We start from the raw sequence: 23,718 nt of genomic DNA on the forward strand, positions 1-23,718 counted from the left end.
ACCTTTCCAATGTAAAACAAACTGGCATTTTTATTATATATATATATATATATATATATATATATATATATATATATATATAAAATATATATATATATATATATATATATATATATATATATAAAATATATATATATATATAAGACAAACTGGCTTTAAGCTCATGTGGACTAACAAATGCTTTAGAACAGAAGCAAGAATTCCTGCAATATCAAGCATCCTTGGAAATAAGTTCACTAACCTGAGAAATGTCCACAACACACAGAAACTTTGCAAAACTTAGAAACATTTCGACAGACTCAGGAGAACTATAGCAAACTCAGAACAGCTTTTGCAGAATACTGTTAAAACAGCACCATCCCATACTTGGGTATTGTAGATAAATTCTCTGAGCTAAATTCACAAGGAGAACCCAGGAAGTTAGGGTGAGCAGCTATACATCCTCCAACAGACCTGTCACTAGCTGTGTACCTCAGGGTTTACTCCTTGGCTACTTTGCTTTGGGATTTACCTCTCTTAAATAAAACAAAAAGAAGTTATGTACTCATCACAATGTTCCATGTTTGTTGTCCATCTCGCCAATCATTCTTACTTGGATGGGTTCAAAGCCAATCCTCGGCCGAATACACCAGCTGGAAGTCTCAAACTTGGCTCGTGGCAAGGTGATGTAGTGGTGCAACTCTCCAGATCTTGTTTGCTGCTAACAGTAATAATGAGTAACATAACAGTATGACTCCAGGTCAAGGAGAAAAACAAACCGAGTCAAAGGAGCTCATGTTTAAGAGGAAAGGTCACCACCAGGTCCTCTAAGAGTCCTTGGATGGGAGAAGGAGGGGGGGTTGTAAGAATGAATGGCGAGATGGACAACAAACATGGAACTTTATGGTGAGTACATAACTTATTTATGTTATGTTGTCGTATCTCGCCTTCATTCTTACTTGGACGGGACAACGTCCCTAGCATCTTTTCCCCAGGGTGGCTCACGGGAGTATGCCTTTGAGCATAGTGGAACCAAAGGAGGCCCTGTCCCTGGAGGCTAAATCCACTCTGTAATGAGTGATAAACATGTGAGGATTGGCCCATGTAGCGGCAGCACAATTGCTGTTCATAAACATTCTGACCTGGAAAGCACAGGATTGCTAATGCTCTGGTTGAGTGACCTCTAATTCTGAATGGTAACTTTCTATTATTGAAGGTGAATATAAAGGTGATACAACTTGAAAGCCAATTTGAAAGGGTGACTTTATACACTGCCATACCCTTTTTTGCCTCAGAGAAGGAGATGAATAGTTGGTCAGATTTCCTGAGATCTTTAGTTCAAAGCAAATAGAATCTGAGCTGTCTATACACGTCCAGTTGGTGGAGTTTATACTCTGCCTTGTTGCTATGAATGGGGAAAAACACCGGGAGCTCAATGGATTGATTAATATTGGATTGATATTGGACTGAGAGCAAACCTTAGGTATAAAGGACGGATTAGTTCATAGCGATACCCTATCCTTATGGAAGATCAGATATGGTGTCTGATTGATTGTGCTTGCAACTCAAAATCTTCTGGCAGATGTTACAGCTACTAGAAGGATGGTCTTCCAGGAAAGAAATTTGAGGTCAAAAGATGAAGAGTGTTCGAACGGTGGCAATGTTAGTTGAGACAGGACAAAATTTAAATCCCAAGGAGAGAGTGGTTCTTTAAAAGGAGGTCTCAATAAGGAAGTGCCTTTTAAAAATGCTTTACACAACCTGTGTGACATTAGGTTAGGAGTATGCTCACCAATGTGGAAATTCGAAATTGCAGCCAGCTGAACTCTAATAGTTGCTGCAGCCAAGCCTTGCTGGAAGAGTTCTGCAAGAAATTCTAAAATTGATTGAACTGGAGCAGAAAAAGGGTCAATGTTTCTAGTTTGCGCCAACTGAGAGAACCTTTTCCACTTGCTAGTACATAGTCTTCTAGTAGAATCTTTATGAGAGGACATCAATATGTGTTTGACTGCTGGAGTGAAGTTTTGAAGCCTGACTAAGTTGGGAAGTGGAGCAGCCATGCTGTCAAGTTGAAGGTGTGGAGAGAAGGATGAAGTGTTCCTAACATGTGTGTCCAGGTCTGGAACTGGGTCCAGAACCCACGGCTTCGCCTGTAGATGAGAACAGAGGAAGGAGGACCAAATCTGATGAGGTCAATATGGGGCAATGAGAATCAGCTTGCTTCCTAAGGATTTTGTTTTCTGGATGACTTTGGGTATGAGGGGAAACGGGGAAAAGGCATAAAGAAGTCCCAAGGGCCAATCGTGAACAAATGGGTCTCTCGGTGTCTCCCCCGGAGGGGGAGTTGGGGCAAAGTAGCTACTGTACTTGGCACTCATGGGAGTGGCAAAAAGATCGCAGCAAGGTTGGCCCCATTTCTGGAAAATCTCTTCCATTATGTTCTGGTTCAGAGACCACTCGTGAGGAGTTAAAATTGCCCTGCTGAGCTTGTCCGCTATCATGTTGGATTTCCCCAGGATGTGCATTGCTACTAGAAAGCGTTGGGAAGATATTGCCCATTGTCAAACTCTCACAGCCTCTCGACAAAGTGGGTATGATCTGGTTCCTCCTTGTTTGTTTATGTACCTACCATACCACCGACATTGTCTGACTGTATTGCAATTGTCCCTAGTGGAAGAGAGTCGTGGGGTGCTTGCAACGCCAGAAGCTCTCATCTCTAGAACACTCAAAACCACAAGAAATGGACTTGCTCGACGAAAGTATAATGAAACAAAATCCACAAAAATGAATGTCAGGCTGAATAAATGCTCGACAAAAGTTTAATGAAACAAATCCACAAAAAGCGAGTGTAAAGCAATATAAAGTAAGCGCTTTAGTTTGGCTCCTGCCTTTTTGAAAAAGTTTGGCAGGAGCCAAACGAAAGTGCTTACTTTATATTGCTTTACACTCGCTTTTTGTGGATTTGTTTCATTAAACTTTTGTCGAGCATTTATTCAGCCTGACATTAGTTTTTGTGGATTTTGTTTCATTATACTTTCGTCGAGCAAGTCCGTTTCTTGTGGTTTGCGCTGGTTTGTTTTTACTCTCATTAGCTCTAGAACACTGATGTACAAATTGGCCTCATGGTCTTGCCATATACCTTGGACTGTCTTTCCCAGATAATGTCCCCCACCCTATCTGGGAAGCACCTGTGGTCACTGTAGCAACAGGTTGTTGTGGGGTAAAGGGTCTCCCAATAGTCAAATGATTGGACTGAGTCCACCACCATAGATCCTTCTTGCATGACTCTGTTATTCTGATCAGATGGGACATAGGAAGTTCTTGAAGCGACCATTAGGAAAATAGGAGCCATTGAAGGATTCTCATGCATCCTGGCGGGACGAACTAGAGTTACGGTTGAAGCCATTGTCCCTAGAAGTTTCAGAACTACGTTTGCCTTTACCTTGTCCTTGGGAAGAAGGTGATGTATTTGCTGTCTGAGGACAGAAATTCTGTTGGCTGGAAGACGTGCCATCATAGAAATGGTGTCTAGGTTTGCGCCTATGAAGATAATATGTTGACAGGGCAACAAAGCAGATTTTTGTAAATTGACTGTTATGCCTAGCTGAGCACACATTTCCAATGTCACGTCCCTGGCTTGTTGGAGTAGATGCTTGGTGGTGGCAGTTAGGAACCAGTCATCCAGATACAGAAACACTTGGAATCCAAGTGAGCCGTTACTACTGCCTTGCATTTGGTGAACACTCTGGGAGGTGTAGTGAGACCAAAGAGCAAAGCTTGGAACTGATAATGACTGGCTCCCAGCCAGAAGCGTAATTGACTCCTTGATGCTCTGTCCATTTTTATGTGGTAGTACCCATCTTGGAGGTCTATTGAGCACATCCAATCGTCTTTCCCTAAGAAGGGAAGTATTGACTGCAGTGTCACCATTCGGAACTTTGACTTTTTGACAGATTTGTTCAATTTGCTGAGATCCAATATGGGTCTCCAGTCCCCTGTTCTTTTTGGCACTAAAAGGAATCTTGAGTAAGTTCCGAATCCTACTTGGTCTGCAGGGACTTTTTGGATGACTCGTTTGTCCAGTAACTTTTGGATTTCTATAGTTGCTTGCTCCCTTAGATTGGGTGGAACATTTGGGATTGTTCTAATCTGTGGGACAGGATGGCAAAAAGGAATGGAATATATTCTGGATATTATGCTTTGTACCCACTTGTCTTTTGTGATATTTTGCCAGGCTTCTGGGTACAAAGATAAATGTCCCCTGACTGCCTCCAGAGTACAGCATATAGGCCTCCTTTCAGGAGCACTGACAGGGAAGTCCGCAAAAGGAATCACGGTCACCCTGGTTATGCAGACCCCCCCGCCTGTAGAACATCTACTATTGTTGCCTCCCCTCTGCCCCTGGTGAAGGATTCACCTCGTGGGGCTTGGAAAGCTCCCTGGTATCATCTGAGCCACATGTTTCCACTCTTCTGACCTTTAGAGTAAGGTCTTGAAGGTACTGAAAAACATACTCCAACTGCAGAAGACTGAAGAAAATGACGTTGGCTGCATCTTTTATACCCCTGACGATCTGACGTCAGGGAAGAGGTGACAGCAGCCGACGCAGGACCCAAGACTTTGGAATTCAGGCCAGCTGAGGGCAACCTGCCAGCAGGATTACCCAAATGTAATGACTGCAACAGTGAAACACGAAGAACATCTCCTGAACCCGTTGCCCTACTCGCTCCATCCGCTGCATAAGATATCAGTCTCATGGAGGAGTTGACGATGGAATTTAAGGTGGACAGCTGGGAGGAGACTACTGTTGTCTGTCAAGGATGAAGCCCTTGGTAAAAGGAACAAAGGTTTTTACCAACCTTTACTCCCTATCCAAAAAGGCCTACATGTAGACTTAGTTATGGATCAAAATGACAACAATGGTATTCAAACAGTTGAGGTGCCTCACAAACATTCTATGGTCATTACCTTTTCAGTGAATAGTCAGGAAATTGCTGAAGTGGTTAACAAATTCTGGCCAATTGTCATCTCTATTAAAGAAGGTGTTTAATTATTTGGTACTAAACCAAAAATTGTTTTTAGGAAAGGTATGTGTTTCAAGAGTTTATTCAAGATGAAAAGGGGCAATATGGGTTCAAACAAACCAAAGGGTGTGTCTAAATGCAACCATTGCAACTATTGCCAACATATCCAGTGCTGTGATTTATTCTTTACTAGGCATAAGAAAATAGAAGTGAAAAGGCATTTCAATTGCCTACCTAGACGAGTTGTGTATGGGGCCCTTTGCCAAAAATGTGAGGTTGTTTTATATTGGGAAGACCTGTCTGATGTTAAAGGAGAGAATTTATGAGTATTTAAGTGACATTAGGAGAGAAAGGTCTACTAATGTTCTTTACAGACACATCTCTTCTTGTGAGGGGCATTTTTTCAAGTTTGTGGTGACTGACCACATGGACAGTGATACAATGGGTTTCTACACTGAGGATCATTTAAATAAAAAGGAACTCAAATGGATTCTTACATGTGATGCTTTATCTCCCTCAGGCCTTAATGTAAGTAGTTCCATCACCACCATTCTCAAGTTAAAGAGTCTTAAGGAGTGATCATCACAGATATGATGTGGTTTAAATGTTTTGGAGTTTACAAATAATTAGTTTTAATTCTTAAGTTTAACATATACTTATATTTGTATAATGCTGTTATTCATTAGTGAATTCTATTGGTATTATATGCATGTATTATCATGCTTGTATCTTGGATTTTAACATAGCTCCTCACACAATTTTTTGAAAGTCGATACTGGTGTTCCATTGGTCGGTTTGATCACGTGTTGATTTTGTGAGTATGTAAGTGAAATAGTGGATGTACTAGCAGTTCTGAAGTCGTCTTTACCTAGACGAAAGCACTAAACTGCTATCACTTGCTCTTTTTGCTGCTTGTTGATTTTAATAAATCGTTTAATGATATTTCTCGACTGTTAGTACTGGTCTTTTTGGGCACCTGGATCCCCACTCAAGTTTTTCATTTGTTTGGGTTCTTGATATATCATCAACCGAACTTTAGGAATATACCATCATTGCTGAATACAGGAGGTGTGTATAATAAGCAGAAACCCATCTGTATACAAAGCCTTAAATCTTAGACCTTGAAAAAGGGAAAGAGCAGCCATGCCATAACAAGTCTGGGGGACGAAGTTTCAGCTTTTGATTTGATGATAACAAAATTCCTAGAATACTAATTACAGGAAATGAGTACTTTTTATAACTTACAGATCTGTATAAAGTCAATGTATACTACTGGTAAAATGAGCAGACTGAAAAAGAAACATCATCAGTGTGAAAGAAGTTAGCAACCCGGTCATAACTGACCGACAACACAATAGCAATGCCTGCTAAACAATGTGCATGGTACATGGCAGAAGTCCTGTCATGTTAGCCCTGAAATATATAAATACTCAACTGCTACAGGTCATTGCCTTTTTCAGACACAGGAACTGTTAAAGAATATCAAAGAACTACTACATGTCCGCAATACTGCAGGAAGCAATCTGCCACTAAGGCAGGAATTCATTTGACTACTGCATTTGAGTTGGCTTCAAACATTTTCTAAGCAACAGAGATAAATCCTTCCCTGTTAGCTTAATTGACTGACTGTATTTCTGTCATATAAATGTAGAATGCAAAAAAAATCCAACTTGAATGCAAGTACTTTCCTCACATATTTACAGCCAAGGTCACATACCAAATCTCAGTCTAGATGAAAGTCGAAAACAGTACGCTGCACACATATCATGTCAAAGTCTGCTACCACCTCAGCCACTATCAGCACACAGAGAGGATGCCTTTCTCAGGAAAATGTTATAGTACCTATTTTTAACTGTAACATGCCCTAGGAGGGTACAACATTACAACCCTATATATCAAAAATACCAATAAATGCACATCCGCTACCACAGCAAGTTCCATTCTCACTCAGAAGCTGTTAATGCAATAACTGCTAGACTGATTACTGAGCATCTCAGCAACAACACAGCATACATCCATCAATCAACAAGGTACCACTTCCATAAATATATAAAGCACATAAACCTGATTAACAGCAGATAACAAGGGTATTTAAACAAAGAGAACCCCCCAGAGATGCAGGAAAAAAAATCACGTACTGACATGTTGAGTGCCCTTCCACAACTGTACTACATTACTTCTTCTTTCCATGTCTCTCACAATTCATAAAATGTGAACAGAATACAAAGCTACACCTCTATACAGTGGGTTAAGGTACCAGCCTTCATACTCTGAAAACCTGTTGCAGAAAAGTCTGCCTCTAATGCTAGGAAGGCAGCCTGGTTTGAAATATTTCCTAAACATCTAAATGGAATAGAAGTGTCTGCCTCACAAATTATTTCTACAACCGCACCACAAAACAGATGGCAGAAACAGCAGATACTGTTCAAGTACATTACAATTTACCCACTGAACTACAGCAAAAAACAAGTGCAGCCTGACAATATTTTGAACAGCAAAATATTCCAATGTAGTCTCCTAATAGTAGATGTAAAGGAAATTAAAAGATTGTCTAACATACTAAAGTCTTTAGCACTGGAAGCATAAGTCCAAAAATCCTTACTGAAATCTATATGCACAGCATATTTTTGCCCCAATTCTGATAGCAACTATTAAAAAAATGTCAGCTGAAGATTTCTGTTTAATGCAATGTCTGACAAATAAAGAAAAAAAAAACTACCACATAATTACAAAATATTTCATAGGGTAGCAAAAGCATCTATCAGAAGTAACTGTCAAAAGAAAGATCATATTTTATGACTAAAAAAATGCAAATAAACAAGAAAAGCTGTTTCAAAAGGTGATTTGGTCTACACTTCTACTATAAAGTTCAAATCCTAGTAATGGTAATAAACTCCAAGAACTAGGAGATGGGAAACCGTTTTCAACACTGCAGATAGTCACCTGCCATGGGAGAAAATGTTTATACTGAAACCAGTGTGAAAACGTTTGCCATTTAGACAAGCAAGACTTATGGGTTGCTGTCCTTGCTTTCTGCAAGATATGTGCCAGCAACCATAACATCAACTGCAGGCTGTGCAATGAAGGATGCGAAACCCTGACTTGCTGCTGAACCAGACATTCTTTCCTGAGATGAAGCCAGCATAAGTTGCTAGCCAATTCTAGCAGAGAGAAGAATCACTCCCATTATGGTGTGGATTGGGTTAATAGAATCATCTTAATTTTCTCTTTTTTTACTTTTATCAGAACATTTAGAATGACAGAAATGAGAGGAAATGAATTCTGCTAATTTTCCATCCATCTTGTTCACAGGCCATCTTGTGTCCTTATCCAAAATGAGCAACTATGTACTGCACAGGGTTGCAAATAGATCCCTTTCTGGAGTTCTCTACATGGGCATTAAATCTAACAGCACTAGTAGACTTTACTGACACTCATAGTTCTGAAGAACTGTGCAAGTTAAATCCCTGTTGCCCAGACTATAAACTAGCACCAAATATTGTGGGAGAGAGCCAGATTCAACATTTCTATTTCTAGTCTTTAAAACTGATATGAGAGTGTGACACCCTGTTTATGTACTACAAGACTAAAAAAATTGTACATGACCGTCTGGAGTATCCAGTGTCCTTCAGTTCAAACAACTCTTGAACACTTACAGCAAAAAAGATGCTAACACCTTGTTTTTGAGAAAGGAAATCACATAACTTAGAAGTTAAAGAGGTCCATATGTACTTCTTATCACCAGCCTACGGCATCCCTCATCAGAAAACTGAAGATGGTGAAGGATCTGTCTGTACTTCAGAAATCCATGGTCCCTGATCACAGAGGGAATCACGACAAGCATTCAGTTGAGAGAATCCAGACATTCATTCAACAAGTTCTGCATGTAATTATGAAAATTACTTGCCTGCAATCTGGCATTTTCAATAATCAGGATACTGGTGAATACATGTCCCAAGAATGCTAAGAAAGCAAGAATAAACAGCTTGAAGAGCTCTCTCATAGCCAGAAGATCTCTCACTTCATGGAACAAATTGGTCAACTGCATGCAAGAAATAGCAAACTGTGTGCAAGCAAATGAGTCAACAGACCGAGGCTGTAAATAATTTGAAAAATCATATGCTACCTTAGAATAGGATGAGAAGTTTGTTAAAATAAACCATTCTCTTATAATTTATTTTCAACATTACTTAATCCCACAAAAATCAGTGGACAAATTTCTCCAAATGAACCAAAATTATGCCATCCTGTCACCTGCTAAATTCACTTTTTGGACAATCGACAAAGAGAAAGCCTCTTGCCCTTTTCTTGGCTGCACCACAATAAGAAAAGTAGCCAGACCCCCCCCCCCCCCCACACACACACACACACAAAAAGACCTCTAAGAACATTAACCAAAAGTTTTCTTATTATGAAAAAGAAATGTATTTTCTTGCTTTACAACAGGTGGTAACTCAGAGAATACAAGTTTGCACCCTAGTTATAACTTCATAAGCTGCAGATTTAAAAGCATTGTATGATAATGGAAAAATGTACTTCTAAGCACCTGGACATATTTTTAAAATAGTGTTTAAACCATTATTGCCTTCTTTTCTCTACCTCACAGACATGTCTTCAAGCAATAAACTAATCTGACAAATTACATCACTCAGCTACATACAAACATAAAACAACAAATACAGAATCTAATTTTTGAGATGGATCCTCAAAATGCATAACTTCTTTGTGCTGGGAAGGAGGATAAAGATTACCTATCTCTACCAGACTTAGTCACAGTCAAATCCTCTTATTCTGCATCAAAGAACAGTGTACAAAGCCACATGAAATGGAATAAAACATTTGTAAAGAATTAAAACCTTCAGGAATAACCACAAGCTCTTGAAACATTTTTCTTGAAATCTCAAAATATTCATTTATGGTGATAAATGGAGGAAAGATATGAGGACAGGGGTATAGTCTTGACAACCTCTTAACATATATGCCTTTTCTGTCCAGTCCTCCACTCAAACAACTGTCACTAACTGCAAAAAAAAAATAAAAATAAAAACAAGCAAGACAGATAAGAGAGAAAGCTTCATCATCTTTGGGACTCTGGGAAAAAACAGGAAACTGGTATCCTCAAAGGAGCTCAACATCATAGGATCATAAGAGGTTACTAGGCAAATGCCCCTGCGGCCCTTACAAGCCTAGCCAAGAGTTTATCCCTCAAATGAAACCTCAGTCAGCACCTGTTTCACACAGGTGGAACCCCTGGGACAAATTTGTGGTTTCCCATCCACTCAAGGTTGCACTTGAACAGGGTCAGTGAGGTGCTCTGTTTGATGTGTATAGGAAGTCTATTCCAGAGGTGGGGCAGCGTCTGGGAGACGAACCTGTCTCTCCAGCAGGTTTTGTTAATGTCACATATTAGGTTCAGGCCTTTTGAGCGGGTGGTGCGTGAGGAGTTAGACTTATGAAGATGGAGCATCTCTAGTAGGGCAGGGTCCGAGACTGTCTTGTTGTGAGACGCAGATCAACCCTGAGCAATCTGTATGATACAGAGTACAGTGATAGTGATTTGAGCCTGTCCACATAGGACAGGTGTTGCAGACCATGTATTCTCTTTGTGAGGTATTTCAGTGGCCTTTTCAATTGGTGCAGATGTCTGTAGAGGTACATCTCAAATGGGGCATTATACTCAACTACTGTTCTAATGAGGGAGGAGTACAGAGAGGTAATAACCTCCTTTTTTCTGGATGTAATCCCTTTACTTATGAGATGAACCAAGTAAAAGGCTTTTCTGACCACTGCCGCTACATGACGGTCAAATGTGAGGTTGTTATCAACCTGACTGCCCAGGTCTCTCACCACAGGTTGTGTGCTTAAGGGGACGCCGTTGATGTGGTAATCAGTAGGGGTTGAGTTTTTACCAAATGGTATGATGATATATATTTTTTTTGCATTCAGCTTGAGGCCATAACTTTGGCACCAGTCATTAATTGCTGTGAGACCCTCCTGCAGTAAGTTAACATCATTTGGGGAGTCAATGACAGCACCCAACGTACAGGCGTCAGCAAACTTGGTCAGTCACAGGCCTTTTGTCTTTGCCTGTACCTCTGAGAAATAGCTGCCAAACAGTAGGGGTTTGTAGTAGGACTACAGTAGTAGGACAGATCTCTGGGGAACTCCACTAGTGACAGGTCTGCTATCGGATGTGGAGGTACCTATTTTGACTTTGAGGGTCCTGTCGGTGAGCCAGTTAGGGATAGGGATTTACACCAAACTGTGTTAGGTTTTCAATGATGCCCAAGTGGGGGAATGTCAAAGGCCTTGGCCAAGTCAAAGTAAGCTGTACTGTACTGACTTTCCCTGATCCAGGGCCTTGGTGACAGTCTCAAAGAAGTCGACCAAGTTCAACAGGTAAGATCTGCCCTTGACGAATCCAAACTGGGTGGGGTCTAGTGCTTGGAGATAGCCTATGCCCTTGTTTCTGAGATCCATAATAATATGCTCCATGGCTTTACAGATCAAACTTGTCACGCTAAAAGGGCGATAATTTCCAGATTCAGTAGTAGCAGCACCTTTGTGCAAAGGGATGACAATGGCGGTTCTCCACTCTGCTGGAATGAAACCAGTACTTAGGCTGTGGCTGAATAGGGTGCTCAATGGTGAAACAAGTTCTTGCTGGAGATGGTGCAGAATACAGCCTGGGATACTATCAGGTCCCATGGAAGCTGTGTTTTTTTTACCTTGCATAGGGCTTGTAACACTTGATCTATGGAGATCTGAGGTGTGTAACAAATATCGGGGATGTCGAAAGGATCTTGGGGGGGACAGGGGGGTGAAGTATGAGCTGAACTTATCTGCTAGCAGGTTGGCTAAGTCAACAGGATCAGTGTATGTGATACTGTTAAGTACTAATCTGGGACAAACCTGGGCTTTGCCATGGAGGTTCCTGACATAACTGAAGAAGACTTTATACCTTCCCTTTGTTACGGAGGCTAGTTTCAATTCATAATTGGACCTCGAGGTTTTCACTAGTGATCTAATTTGCTTGTTGAAGCTAAGGTGGGAGTTTTTTCAATTTGGAATTTGTTCCATTGTACCCTTGGACAACAGTTTCTTCGTTTTGTTGTAAAGCCTGTTGATAGAGGATGTCCACCAAACAGGTTTGTGTTTCCATGAGGAGCAGGTTTTAGTTCTATTGGGTATGGCTGAGTCCATGGAGTTGTACAGGTGCTTGTAAACTGCATTGGCGTACTGTTCAGTATAGCTGTCTGCATCCTCTGGGAGGGGGTGAAGCTACAGATACCCTCCCTTAGGAGGTTTTAGTCAGCTTTTGAGAGTTTTTTTAGCATGATTTTGGCTGGGGGGGGGTAGAATAGAAACTTTGAATGAGACAGTTTGATGATCTGATCTAACCAGGGAAGGACATACTATGGGAGAGATGCAGCAGTCACCCATGTTTGTGAGAACCAAGTCCAGAATGTTATCTCCCCTTGTGATTGATGAGACAAGCTGGTCTAGTGTGTTACAACTGATGAAGTCGAGGAATCGTTGAGACACTGCGTTAGTGCAAGAATAGTTCATCCAGTCTATGGTAGGGTAGTTGAACTCACCAAGGATCAAGGTGTTAGGGGGTACCTTGATGGAGACTATTAGATCCAGGTAAGAGGAGTGGGTGTCCTGAGTCATGGAGGGGAGTCTACAGCTAGCTATAACTTGGATGGGTGTCTAGCCAACTGTCAGTTGTACCTGGAGTAGTTCCAGTGCATCATGCTGGCAAACCAGTCTGGAGGTGTGCCTGTCCTTGATGAAGATAGAGAGTCCACCATCCTTAGTCTTCCTGACCTCATTTTGGGGTTGGAATGTGTGGAATGAGGTATAGCCTGGTAAGGCAGGGGTGCTCTCTGTAGCTCTAAACCAAGTTTCTGTGACCGCACAGATAGCATCTTCCAGTGCAAGGAGGGCTTCCAGTGAGTCCAATTTCAGGTTTAGGCTCCTCGTGTTAAGCAGCATGACCTTCAATTTGCTTTTTGTCAGATCTTTCATGTTGGAAGGCTTGTCTTTGGGACACTGCCTAAGAAAGGCACAATGGGACATCAATTTCTATGGTTAACCTTGATTTTTATCTTTACCTTTTCACCATAACTTTGATCAGATTCAAAAGCAGGAGGAGGCATTTTTCTAAAGACTGCACATTAAAAGGCTGTATGGAATAAAGGCTCATTATAACCAAACTTTCTGCAAATAACTAATAATCTAACTCACAAAAAGAATCCTGACTACAACCCTCTTCTTAGTTATTTACTGTCCTAACCTGACTTTTGACATGCAGCACCATAATGAAACATGACTGAAATGCTAAACTCATTAAATATCTGCCACATTATTGATGAATTGGTGCTCTAGACACTTCCTATTGGGCCTGGTGCATGGCAAAGTGGAATGAAGTCCTCACTGTGATCCAGTCACCGTATGTTTAACTAGTGACATGGGCAATGCAAAGACTGGGCAAATAGGATTAGAGTGAGTGCCCACTTTTGGCTCACTCATCCTTTGGAAAGAGAGCCAGTTAATGTTTGCTACACTAACCCACGTAGTAGTGCAGGTGAGTTATCCATGACAGTAAGTCCTTCAAGCCTGTGCTGTGGAGCATGGTTGTCCACATGGGTCACAGGTATCATGGGTAGAAATGCACATGCTCTTTCTGAGGCAGCTATAGCAGAGCTTGTAAATCTCAAGTTTTTAAGCAGGTCATTACATAATTCTTTAATCTTAGCAAACTGGCAACCAAAAGATAGATCTCACCTGTGTTAGTATGGCAGTTGCCATATTTTCACTAAATTTAATGAAAGAATTCAGAGAGAATTTTTGGATACCAAATTACAACAGAATACCAAAATTATTTTGGGAAAAAATACAGTTTAAATGAAATTGAAAACACATTTTCCTTTCTAGTTTCCTCTGCTGATATAATTTTAATATCCTTTGTTGCTAGAACACAAAAATCTTTGCACACTATTCATAAAGCAATGCTTTATTAAGTTAGAGTTAAATCAAACATAAAACTCAGCTGAATTCGTTTTTTTTTTTCAATAAATGTTTCTTTTGCACATAATTTGCTGAATTTTTTCTGTAAAAGTTACTGTAATTTTGGTGATCTTATTCTATTCAAGACGGTGGTCAAGCATTTACAGTCTGTCTCTGCCCATTATGGGCATAAGTGCCTGGCCAGGGATGAATTTCCAACTTCCCATGCACTGGTCCAAATTATGCTTGAACTGATTTAGAGAAGAACTCTGCTTCACATTATAAGAAGCCTGTTCCAGAAAAGGGTAATCTCTGAGACACATACATGTCCATCCAGCAAGTGCTATTTATGTTGCAAGCATGGTTTAAGTCTCTAGATTGGTAATTCTGATGCTGTTAGTTTTGCTGATGTGCAGAAGGTCCATCAAAGTGGGATCCAAAGATCCCTTATATGTAAGGCATAGATCGACCCTCAACAGTTTGTAGGAGATGGAGTACAGGGATAGGCTTTAACTTGATTTTTTTTTTGGCCCTGGAATGTCTGTGGATGTTCCAGTTGTTGGATGTTCCTGGACAGGTACATACTTCCAAAGGGGGTATTGAATGCAATAACAAGTGTGATGAAGGCTGAAAATAGTGCAACAATGACTTCCGCAGCTCTACATGCCATACCCTTGCTTATAAGTTGTGTATCAGAATTATTTCCTTACTGCTGTAGCCATGTGATGGTCAAAGGCTTGGTTACTGTTTTACATGCATTCCCCAAATCCCTGACTACTGGATCTACTCTTAGGGATGTGTTAAGGGTAACTGACTTCCCAAAGGATACTATTATGAATTTCCATTGAGTTTTAGACCGTGGGTCTGGCACGAGCAACTTATCTGAGCCAGCGTTGTTGGAGAATATTAGTGTCCTGGGGGGATTCTATGACTGCACCTAGTTTGCAGTCATCTGCAAACTTGGTTAGCCAGAAGTCCTTGATGTTGGCCTTGACGTCACAAACATACATGCCAAAAAGGAGCAGACCCAGCACAGAGACCTGAGGGACTATGTTAGTGACCAGCCTCTTTGTGTAGGTGGACTTCCCCATCCTAACTTTTTGGGTCATATCTGAGAGCAATCCAGCTAACCAGCAGGTCACCTAGGGGTTTATACCCAATTCCATGAGTCACTCAACAATACCTGAGTGGGGTATTGTATCAAATGCCCCGGCCATGTGAAGGTAGGTAGTATGCACTATTTTGCCCTGGTCCATTGCTTTGGTGACTTTCTAGAAGACGTCCACCACTTTAGTAGGCATGATCTGCACTTGACAAAACCAAACTGGATTGGATCCCATGTCTGAAGATTTCTTATGTCACTGTTAATCATTTCCATGATAATCCTGTCCATGGATTTTCATATGGGACTAGTCATACTTACGGTACTGTAGTTACCTGGGTCTATAGATTGCCTACCCTCACGTAGCAGGATGACTTGCAGTTTTCCATTCAAGTGGCACAAAGCCTGTCTGGAGGCTATGGTGAAACAGTGACTAGTCTTGATAGGCTGTATGTCATGCTATTTAGGAGGTATCCCTGGATATTATCATGGCTCATCGATATGCTATTCTTGGCCTTGGACAGTGCATTGAACACCTGTTCTCTGTTCAATGGTATTTCCTGAGGGGTGGCTGAGGTGGACAGGGGTAAAACTGGAGCTGATTTGTCAACTAGTAGATTTGCTATACCTTCTGGCTCAGTGTAGGTGGTTCCATTTACAATAAGTTCTACACACTGTTGTGAAATGCCTCTGAGAATGTGGACATAGCTAAAGAAAGCCTTATAGTTGTGCTCTAGGCCTGGGGGTATATTTTTACCTCAAATTTGGCTTTGACAGACTTGATTTGCCCTCTGAGTTGCTTGTTCAGATTGCGGAGAGATTTTTTTTTATCCTGCTGGGTGTTGCACTTCCTAATTTTTCCATAACTTTTTTCCTTTTGTTATACAACTTATTGATGTTAGGATTCTACAAAGGTGTCTTGTTTTGTGAGTCTTCTCTGTACTTATTCCTGGCAGGCACAGCTGTATCGATGCATTGATTAACATGATTTTATGGGGTTTCTGTGAAAACTTCTGCATAGCCAGCAGCATTCTCTTGATTTTGCCAGGTTATCACCTAAAAGAAGGGCATTTGCCACAGAATAGTTTCTAAATGTTCCAGGGTTAGCAGGGGTCCAGGGTTTTATTTTTATTTCAACGGAGATAGCTTTATGGTCTGATGTTACCAGAGTGGACATTACACTATGGTGGGTGCAGCGTTCTCCCATGTTAGTGACGATCAGATCCAGTATGTTTGCATCTTAATGGGCATTTGGACTACCTGGTCCAGGGTGTTCATATTAAAAAGTCCAGGAGTCTTTGGGCCTGCAAAGTTTGGGGTCATGGAAGATTCCCAGTTTACAGTGCGGTAGTTTAAGTCACCCATGAATATTATACTGGGCCAAATAGCGAGTGTCTCTAGTAAGTCTAGGTATGTGCAATGGGATCCCTGTGTCATACAGGGGGACTTATACTTTGCAAGGATATGGTACGGGACTTGTTCTAAGGTAATTTGCATGTGGAGAAACTAAAGCATATCATCCTGTTTGACCAGTCTTGAGGTATGTTTGGTTTTGATGTAAATCAAGACACCACCACCTTTCGTCCCTGCCTGCACAGTAGCTGGTCTAAATGTGTGGAAGGCATTGTATCCCTGTCCTGCCGGGTGCTCTCCACAGCTTTAAACAACATCTTGGTAACTGCCCAAACAGCTGCATTCTCCAGGGTGAGAAGGAGTAGTGGAGTTTCTTCTTTGACTTTTGACATTAATCAGTAGCACCTTTAGATTTTCTAGAGCTGGTTTTACTATGTCAAAAGATTTGCCAGTTTGGCATTGCCTACAAAAGGCACAATGGGGGAGGGTTTACCAATATTTGAAAGCCTAGACAGGACATGTGTGCAGATCATATCTGGCAAAGCAGTGCGGTCTGCTGACCATATTCTCCCATATAACAAACACTGTACCCTTTGGAGTGATACAAAAAACAAAGCCAAATATTAAAGTCAATCTGTTCATCTGCTCATACTGTGGCCTTACCTTTGGAGAAGGTAAAATGCTGCTCAAAGCTAGGCTCTTACCAGCCTAAGACACAGAATGAGAGAGCTCCATCATGTTTCTCTTCATATACGTCTTCAGTCATTTACACCTACATGGACTATGACCAAGTCATACTGGTACTTATGCTCTGATGACCTAAGTGCATGTGTTATCAGGCAGATACTGGCCCACGATAGGCAAATGACCATGACTTTTTCCTTACTCAACTTAGTGAGTGGGACGTCTGTGTATCTCGCAATGGAGTCTTTAACGACCAAAATATTGGGTTGTGTGGTGGTCTGCCTTATGGGATTGGAAGATTATTCTCCATGAGATGTAGCTGCATGTGCCATGGTAGATGTTGTTTTGCTGGAGTGCTTTTGTGACTGCTGAAGTTATTAGTTATAGATGTAGCATCGCAGAGGCTTTTGAGGTTTAGTATGATTACATTTAAGAGCCTCAGCCTACGTGTGTTTATATATCTCATCCTTACTGCATATAGTTGGTGTAATGTGTGCATTACTGATAACCTGATTGGCATTTTGAGGGCTTGTATGTGACATTGTGTATTTACGTCTCTCACACACCTTATCAGTTTGTTTAAGAATTACTTGGTTGTCAGCAGACATGACTATTTACAAAATTCCAGCTAGCTGGGCTGGCAGCCTTCACACTCCACATAAACCTTTTCATTTCCAACCTTTAAGGCTGTTACCTTCTCCACAAAATAGAAATAATTTCCTCCTTAAGCTGATACATCTGAACTTTAATAAGTACAGGTCTTGGCTGCTTTCTCAGTCTCACATTTTGGGGATATTTACACTACGTGCTCTATTTTAATATCATCAACAGAAAACCCAGCCCATATGCTGAGCTATTTTTCTCATAAAATCTTTACACTTCTGTCCTTGAATTTGTTTTGATCCTGTTGTAAATATCTATTTGTCTCTGAGCAACCTATCCTCAAAAGTTCAGCCACTTTCTGTGCCATTTGTTTATATTTAAATTGCTGTTCCACCATTTTTCCTTTCACTGCCTTTTTAACAGTTTGCATATGTACTACTTTCCTAAAATGTCCAGTTAAAACATATTCTGTTTCCTGCAGTTTTCTATTATTTGTTCAAGTAGGGACCCACTTATCTGGAAAATACTAGAATGCATTTGGGTCAATCTTTCTCTGTAAGGTGACTGAAGTGTTTTCTCCTTCGGCTCCCATTACCATCAGCTCTGTTTCACCACACTGCTTTCAATTTCCCTCTGAGTTTCACAGTTTCTCTCCCTTTTACTTCACTTTTTGTTTTCCTTGTTGACCTTCAGGATGCTGCATACTCTTCACCTAGTAATTTATGTTAACAATTTACCGTAGTTTGCACTCGTTTGACAACTTAAACTCTTCACTGCCCAAAGCTCTTTTTTTTTTGTCTGCTCAAACTGCCATCTCCATCTTCGAACTCTCCTTTAAGGACTTTTTTTTGTCTCCGCACAGCTGACCATCCACTGCTTCCAGAGGTCTGTTTTTGTTCACCAGCTCCACCAAGCCCTACCTAGCTTTGCTTAACAGAATGAGACTTCTATTGGAAACTACCTATTAATCTGAATTAATGTCTTAACGTGTACTTAAGGGAGTTTACAATGGTTTGTTTAGCTCTTCAAAGGGCTAACTCACATGTAACTGCTCAATGCTTCAAATGTGCAGGGAGATGGGACACAAGAAAATGCACAGGGAGTTCAGTATTAGAAATACTAGAAACAACTCTGGTAAATAATCATGGTCTTGAACATGGGAAGAATGGATACTGCTATATTATGCAAGTCACAATTCCAAATGCTTTTTTAATATCTTTATTAAATCATCACATTTTAAACTACAACATGGGTTCACATACATTGACAGAAAAAAAAAGCAAATCATAAGAACACTGTCCATTATTGTCATGCAATATGAATATATATTTTATTTTAACAATTTTCATTCACTCCAAAATTACACAAGCTGCTTAATTCCTGCCTTCTCTTAAACCTCACTCCTTCTCTTGAATGTTATTCTGCATCTATTTTCCCACATATTCAATTTATTTCTAGATTTGCTTCTTCCCTTACCTTCAGATCCCATTTCCAATCATATTTCTCATACTTTTCAACTGTCCCTGATATTGCAATAATGTCACTGATTTCACTTCATATTCTTAGAGTGATCTGTGTAACGTTTGTGGTTTTCCAGCAAATCACTGGGGATGGCAGTCACTAAACAGTGAGAGAAATTTGGGTTTCAGATTTCATAACCATCAGAAATTGCATGCTATATCAAAACTTGTCATTTGAGCAACTTCCTAAGTAAACAACACTACTATTTCAATATGTCCCACATTATGGGCATTTTGTCCCCCATTATTTATGGCTATGTCCCTGATTCCAGTTCTCAAAGGTAAGTGCTATGCCTTCATTTCTTTTCTCACATTTACAACCTTCAAAACTTCTGTTACAGCTGATACAGATTTTGATTTCCATTTTCTCATAACTGCTTTTTGGCAACCAATATTGTGAAATTCAGTAGGGTCCTACTATGTTTGTACAATTCAGATCATATATCCTAGATCAAAATAATCATTTTAACAACTATCGTTTGTTCCCTAAATGCTTCTGTCAAAGTACTTTGCCAGGAATTTTTAAAATCTGCCAACTGACTACATTTCCACAAAATGTGTTTTTAATACCTCTCTTTTTACCTCTCACAACTTCAGCATTTAATATCCACATAAGGAAACATTCTCAAAAGTTAATTTGCAGTATAAAAGTACCCAAGGAAACATTTCCAAGCCAAAATCTTAAATTTTCTTGACTTTGTAGTATCCCTGGAAACTTTACAGAGTATATCCCATTTCCTTTGTAAAATGCCTATTATACTTTTCCAATCATTTCTAACCATATCTCATCAAATCTGGCAGTTATCACACAATACTAACATACCCTTCTAATTATCCCCTTTTCAATAGGATCTTCTTTTCCAGACACAAGCAGAGCAGGTCTTTCATGTAGTAGTCCCTTAACTCCTTCTCTTTGCCTATGCTCTATCAGTCCCTGACACATAGGGAATATCTAACCTATAGTACTCCTTCTTAACCTTCTCCCACTCTCTCCCCCCTCCTGAGTTATTTGCTCCCAATGCCTTGGTTGCTTTGCTATTTTGTTCCAGTAAATTCCACCCCTTCCCTAATTTCAATACCCTTACCTGTAAATATCCCTACTGTTAAAATCACCATTCTCCTTAAGGATTGGCATCCAAAATCCAAGAGTTTATAGTACAGCGTTTGCCTAAGTTACCACAAAATTATTTTGGTTCTTGGTTCATCCAAATTCTTAGTCCCTATTTAACTCTCTACTCCCCCCAACAGTTTCATCATCCTTTCCACTTTGATTTACAGTGCTCTGCTTGAGTTTTGCATATGGGCCATAACTGCTTAGTTTTATGGAAACCGCTGAAATTAGGTAACCCTAAACCACCTTGTTCTATGGGGAGAATAAACTTATCCCACTTAGTTCTTGTCCTTATCCCCTCCAAAATAAAGTCACTCAACTCTATTAATTGGAATCTGCAACCTCTACTCTGGTTGACAGAATATGCCTGATCTGTACATAAGAGCAAATCTTACTTCTTAAGTCTTACTAACCATATCCATAACCAAGAACTTCCAGTTTCTTAATTTTTGACATTTTCTATTTAGTGTCTTCTTGCATATGCTTAGCTGTAACAACAGAATACTTTTTAATCCATATATTTAAACACTTCCTCTCATCACATACTTATAAATATGGGTACTGCTAAAGCAATATGCAAGTGTTTGCACAATTTATCACAACTTTTGTTTTATCTTCATTTATTTTGTATTCTGAAAAGACATTAAGCTGTCAAAAATCTTGATGACTGGATGGGAAAAAGGAAATTCACCCCGGGGATCACCTCTGTGGCTCTGCTCGACAGGGGCACAGGAAAATAATTTGCTTGGGTGGCGAAAGCCAGGGTACCTTTTTGGCTAGGCCTCTATAGGCCCTAGGGCCGATAGCCTTGTACCCACCTATGAACAAAACATTTCACAAAACCAAAATGTCCTTTTCTGGATTTATCAAGTGCAAAATAATATAATCTGAAATAAAGCTAACTTTTACTGATTACCTTACCAGTTATAGTCTTGAATTTGTGAATTCCTCATTTCCATTGCTAATAGCTATACATATAGAAAAAATAACAAAAGGGAAAGAGAACAATGATGAACCCTCCCAGGAAACTTCTCACCTTAATTCTTGCCTTTGACCCTTCATATATCCCCTTAGTCATCCTATTATTCTGTCATAAACAAATGTTACAATTTCCCTTCTCAGAAAATCACAGCTGCCTCTAACAAATGCTTTCTCTACTTCAAAACTCATAAATAACAGCAGTTTTCCCTTCATAATTGCTCTGTTAATGATGTTAAATGCTTACCTCATCTCCACAAAATCACAATGATCTATATAGAGTAATTATAGTAACATCCTTTCCATTCTTTTAGGCACAAAAAGCATAAACAATTTATGATCATGGTTTAAAATCAAAAATGGGTCTATACAAAGCCAAATCTAAAGGGTCTTTATCCTCCTTGATTAATCCAGAGCCACTGAGATATCTTGCTAGCACCTACCTAATTTTAAAGTACTGTTGAACAAAACCTTCCAGATCTTTATCACTTTCTTCCCTCCTAACTTCCAAATTTCCACAAGGTGATTTCACACATTTGTTTCTCACTGTACACTGCTTGCTGACCTTGAAATAAAGTCACTTTGTAAAGAACTGGTCAGACAAAATGATAGTTATTCCTGTACCCGAATTTCAGACATTAGCTGACTAATACAGCCAATTACTTTGTTCAGCCAGAAACAAGTAAAACTCATTAACAATTAACCTTCAAAACAAAATTTACATGAATAACTACCTAAACTACACAAACAAACAGTATAACAGTAGTAGATAACTAAAGAAAATTCAGAATACAGTACCTCTACACCTGCTGAAGCATCAAACACTGCGACTGCACCATCTAGCACTCTCAAGGAACGTTCGACTTCTAGTGTGAAATCCACATGGCCTATAAAAAAGTACATAAGGTGGGATGTCAAAAATAAACATTTGAATGACATATGCTTTCTAGCAGCCACACAATCACAGTTTCAAAACCATATATATTCTGATCTACCTAAGGCTACTCACCCAGTCAACTGTTTAAAATTTATGAGGAAGTCCACTTAGAGAGTCACTGACAAATTTCTAAAGATAAAACAAACAAAGCACCCTATAACAGCTAAAAGCAGTTCTTGGATAAAATGTGAAAACTGAATAAAAGCCTGGAAAAACCACCACAATGAGAATCACTTCCTCCTTTAATAGAAACAAACAAACAGGTAAACGAATAAAATCCAAGAGCTCCAGTAAAAGATGAGCGCTTTCGGCTCTTCAGCCTTCATCAGATCTAAAAATGAGCTCTATTCACTAGTTTAAAAACATAGTCCCATCCAATCAGACGTTTGTCATTTAGTGACATCATACTGAGTAGGTGTAACACACTTTTTAACATCTTAAAGCTATAGCCCTTGCTGCAAAAACCAGGCCTTCCTAACATTAAAATAAAGTCATGAAGAAAACTTTCAGAAAATTTTGAAGCGTCTGTTTTTAAGCAGAGGCTTCAGTGGTACTATATTGTTTATACCTGGATGCCTGTCAGCTCTAAGATTTATTATCCACTCAGTTTCTCGTATTTCTGTAAGATTTTTAAGGTCACCTCCACGAAAATTGGGTACGATGTGATCCAAGACCATAAAAGTAAATGAGTGTGTGGGAAAATGTATAACGTGAGTGGCTAATGCATTGTTAGTATCAGCTTTAGTGATATCTCGCAGATGTTGCATAATCCTAGCTTTAAACAACTGGTTAGTTTTACCTACATAGAAAGCTACACATTTCTTGTAGTTAGCTAGATAAACTAAATCTCGGGAAAGGCAGGTAGTATATCCATTAAAATGGAAGTCTTGGCCAGAAATAGGATGTGAGAAGCAGTGGCTGGTGTTTATATAAGGGCAAGCTTTGCATTTACCACATCTATATGTGCCTTTCTTAGATGTTTGGAATTCAATTCTTTTTGAAACTCCATCTTTGAAGCATAGCATCCTTTTCAAGTTCTTTTTGCTCTTGTAAGTAAAACGTGGTTTCTCCCCTACTATCTCTAATTTTTTCATTCTCTGTCAAGACTGGCCAGTACTTGCGTATGGTGTCACATACTAGTCGACAGTCAGAACTATAGGTCAGCAGATAATTTAGAGTCTTATTGAGATCCACTGTCTCTCTCGAATTCCTTTTCGTTTGCCTCATCACATCTTTTTTCCTGAACGAAGGACATCCATTTGTTTTCCTAATATTTTTCAGCTTATCTGCTCTCATAACAATTTCTCATTCCAAACAGCCTCTATCCTGTAAGAAGCCCTGTATCTGCTCAGTTTCTTGTGTTAAATCACAATCTCTTGTACAGAACCTAGAAGTTCTAATGATCTGATTTTCTA

General features: G+C 39.8%; 1 protein-coding gene across 1 annotated transcript in view; it reads right to left on the bottom strand.

Moving 5' to 3' along the window:
• GFM2 (GTP dependent ribosome recycling factor mitochondrial 2) overlaps nt 1-23,718 on the bottom strand; it is a 1,110,238-nt gene that overhangs the window by 876,583 nt on the left and 209,937 nt on the right. The window contains 1 exon segment of the mRNA XM_044063950.1: nt 22,165-22,253. Coding sequence (XP_043919885.1) covers nt 22,165-22,253 — 89 coding nt within the window.

Source organism: Protopterus annectens, chromosome 2.part2 (genome assembly GCF_019279795.1).
Source record: "Protopterus annectens isolate FY-2018-M chromosome 2.part2, PAN1.0, whole genome shotgun sequence".
Taxonomy (NCBI): Eukaryota; Metazoa; Chordata; order Ceratodontiformes; family Protopteridae; genus Protopterus; species Protopterus annectens.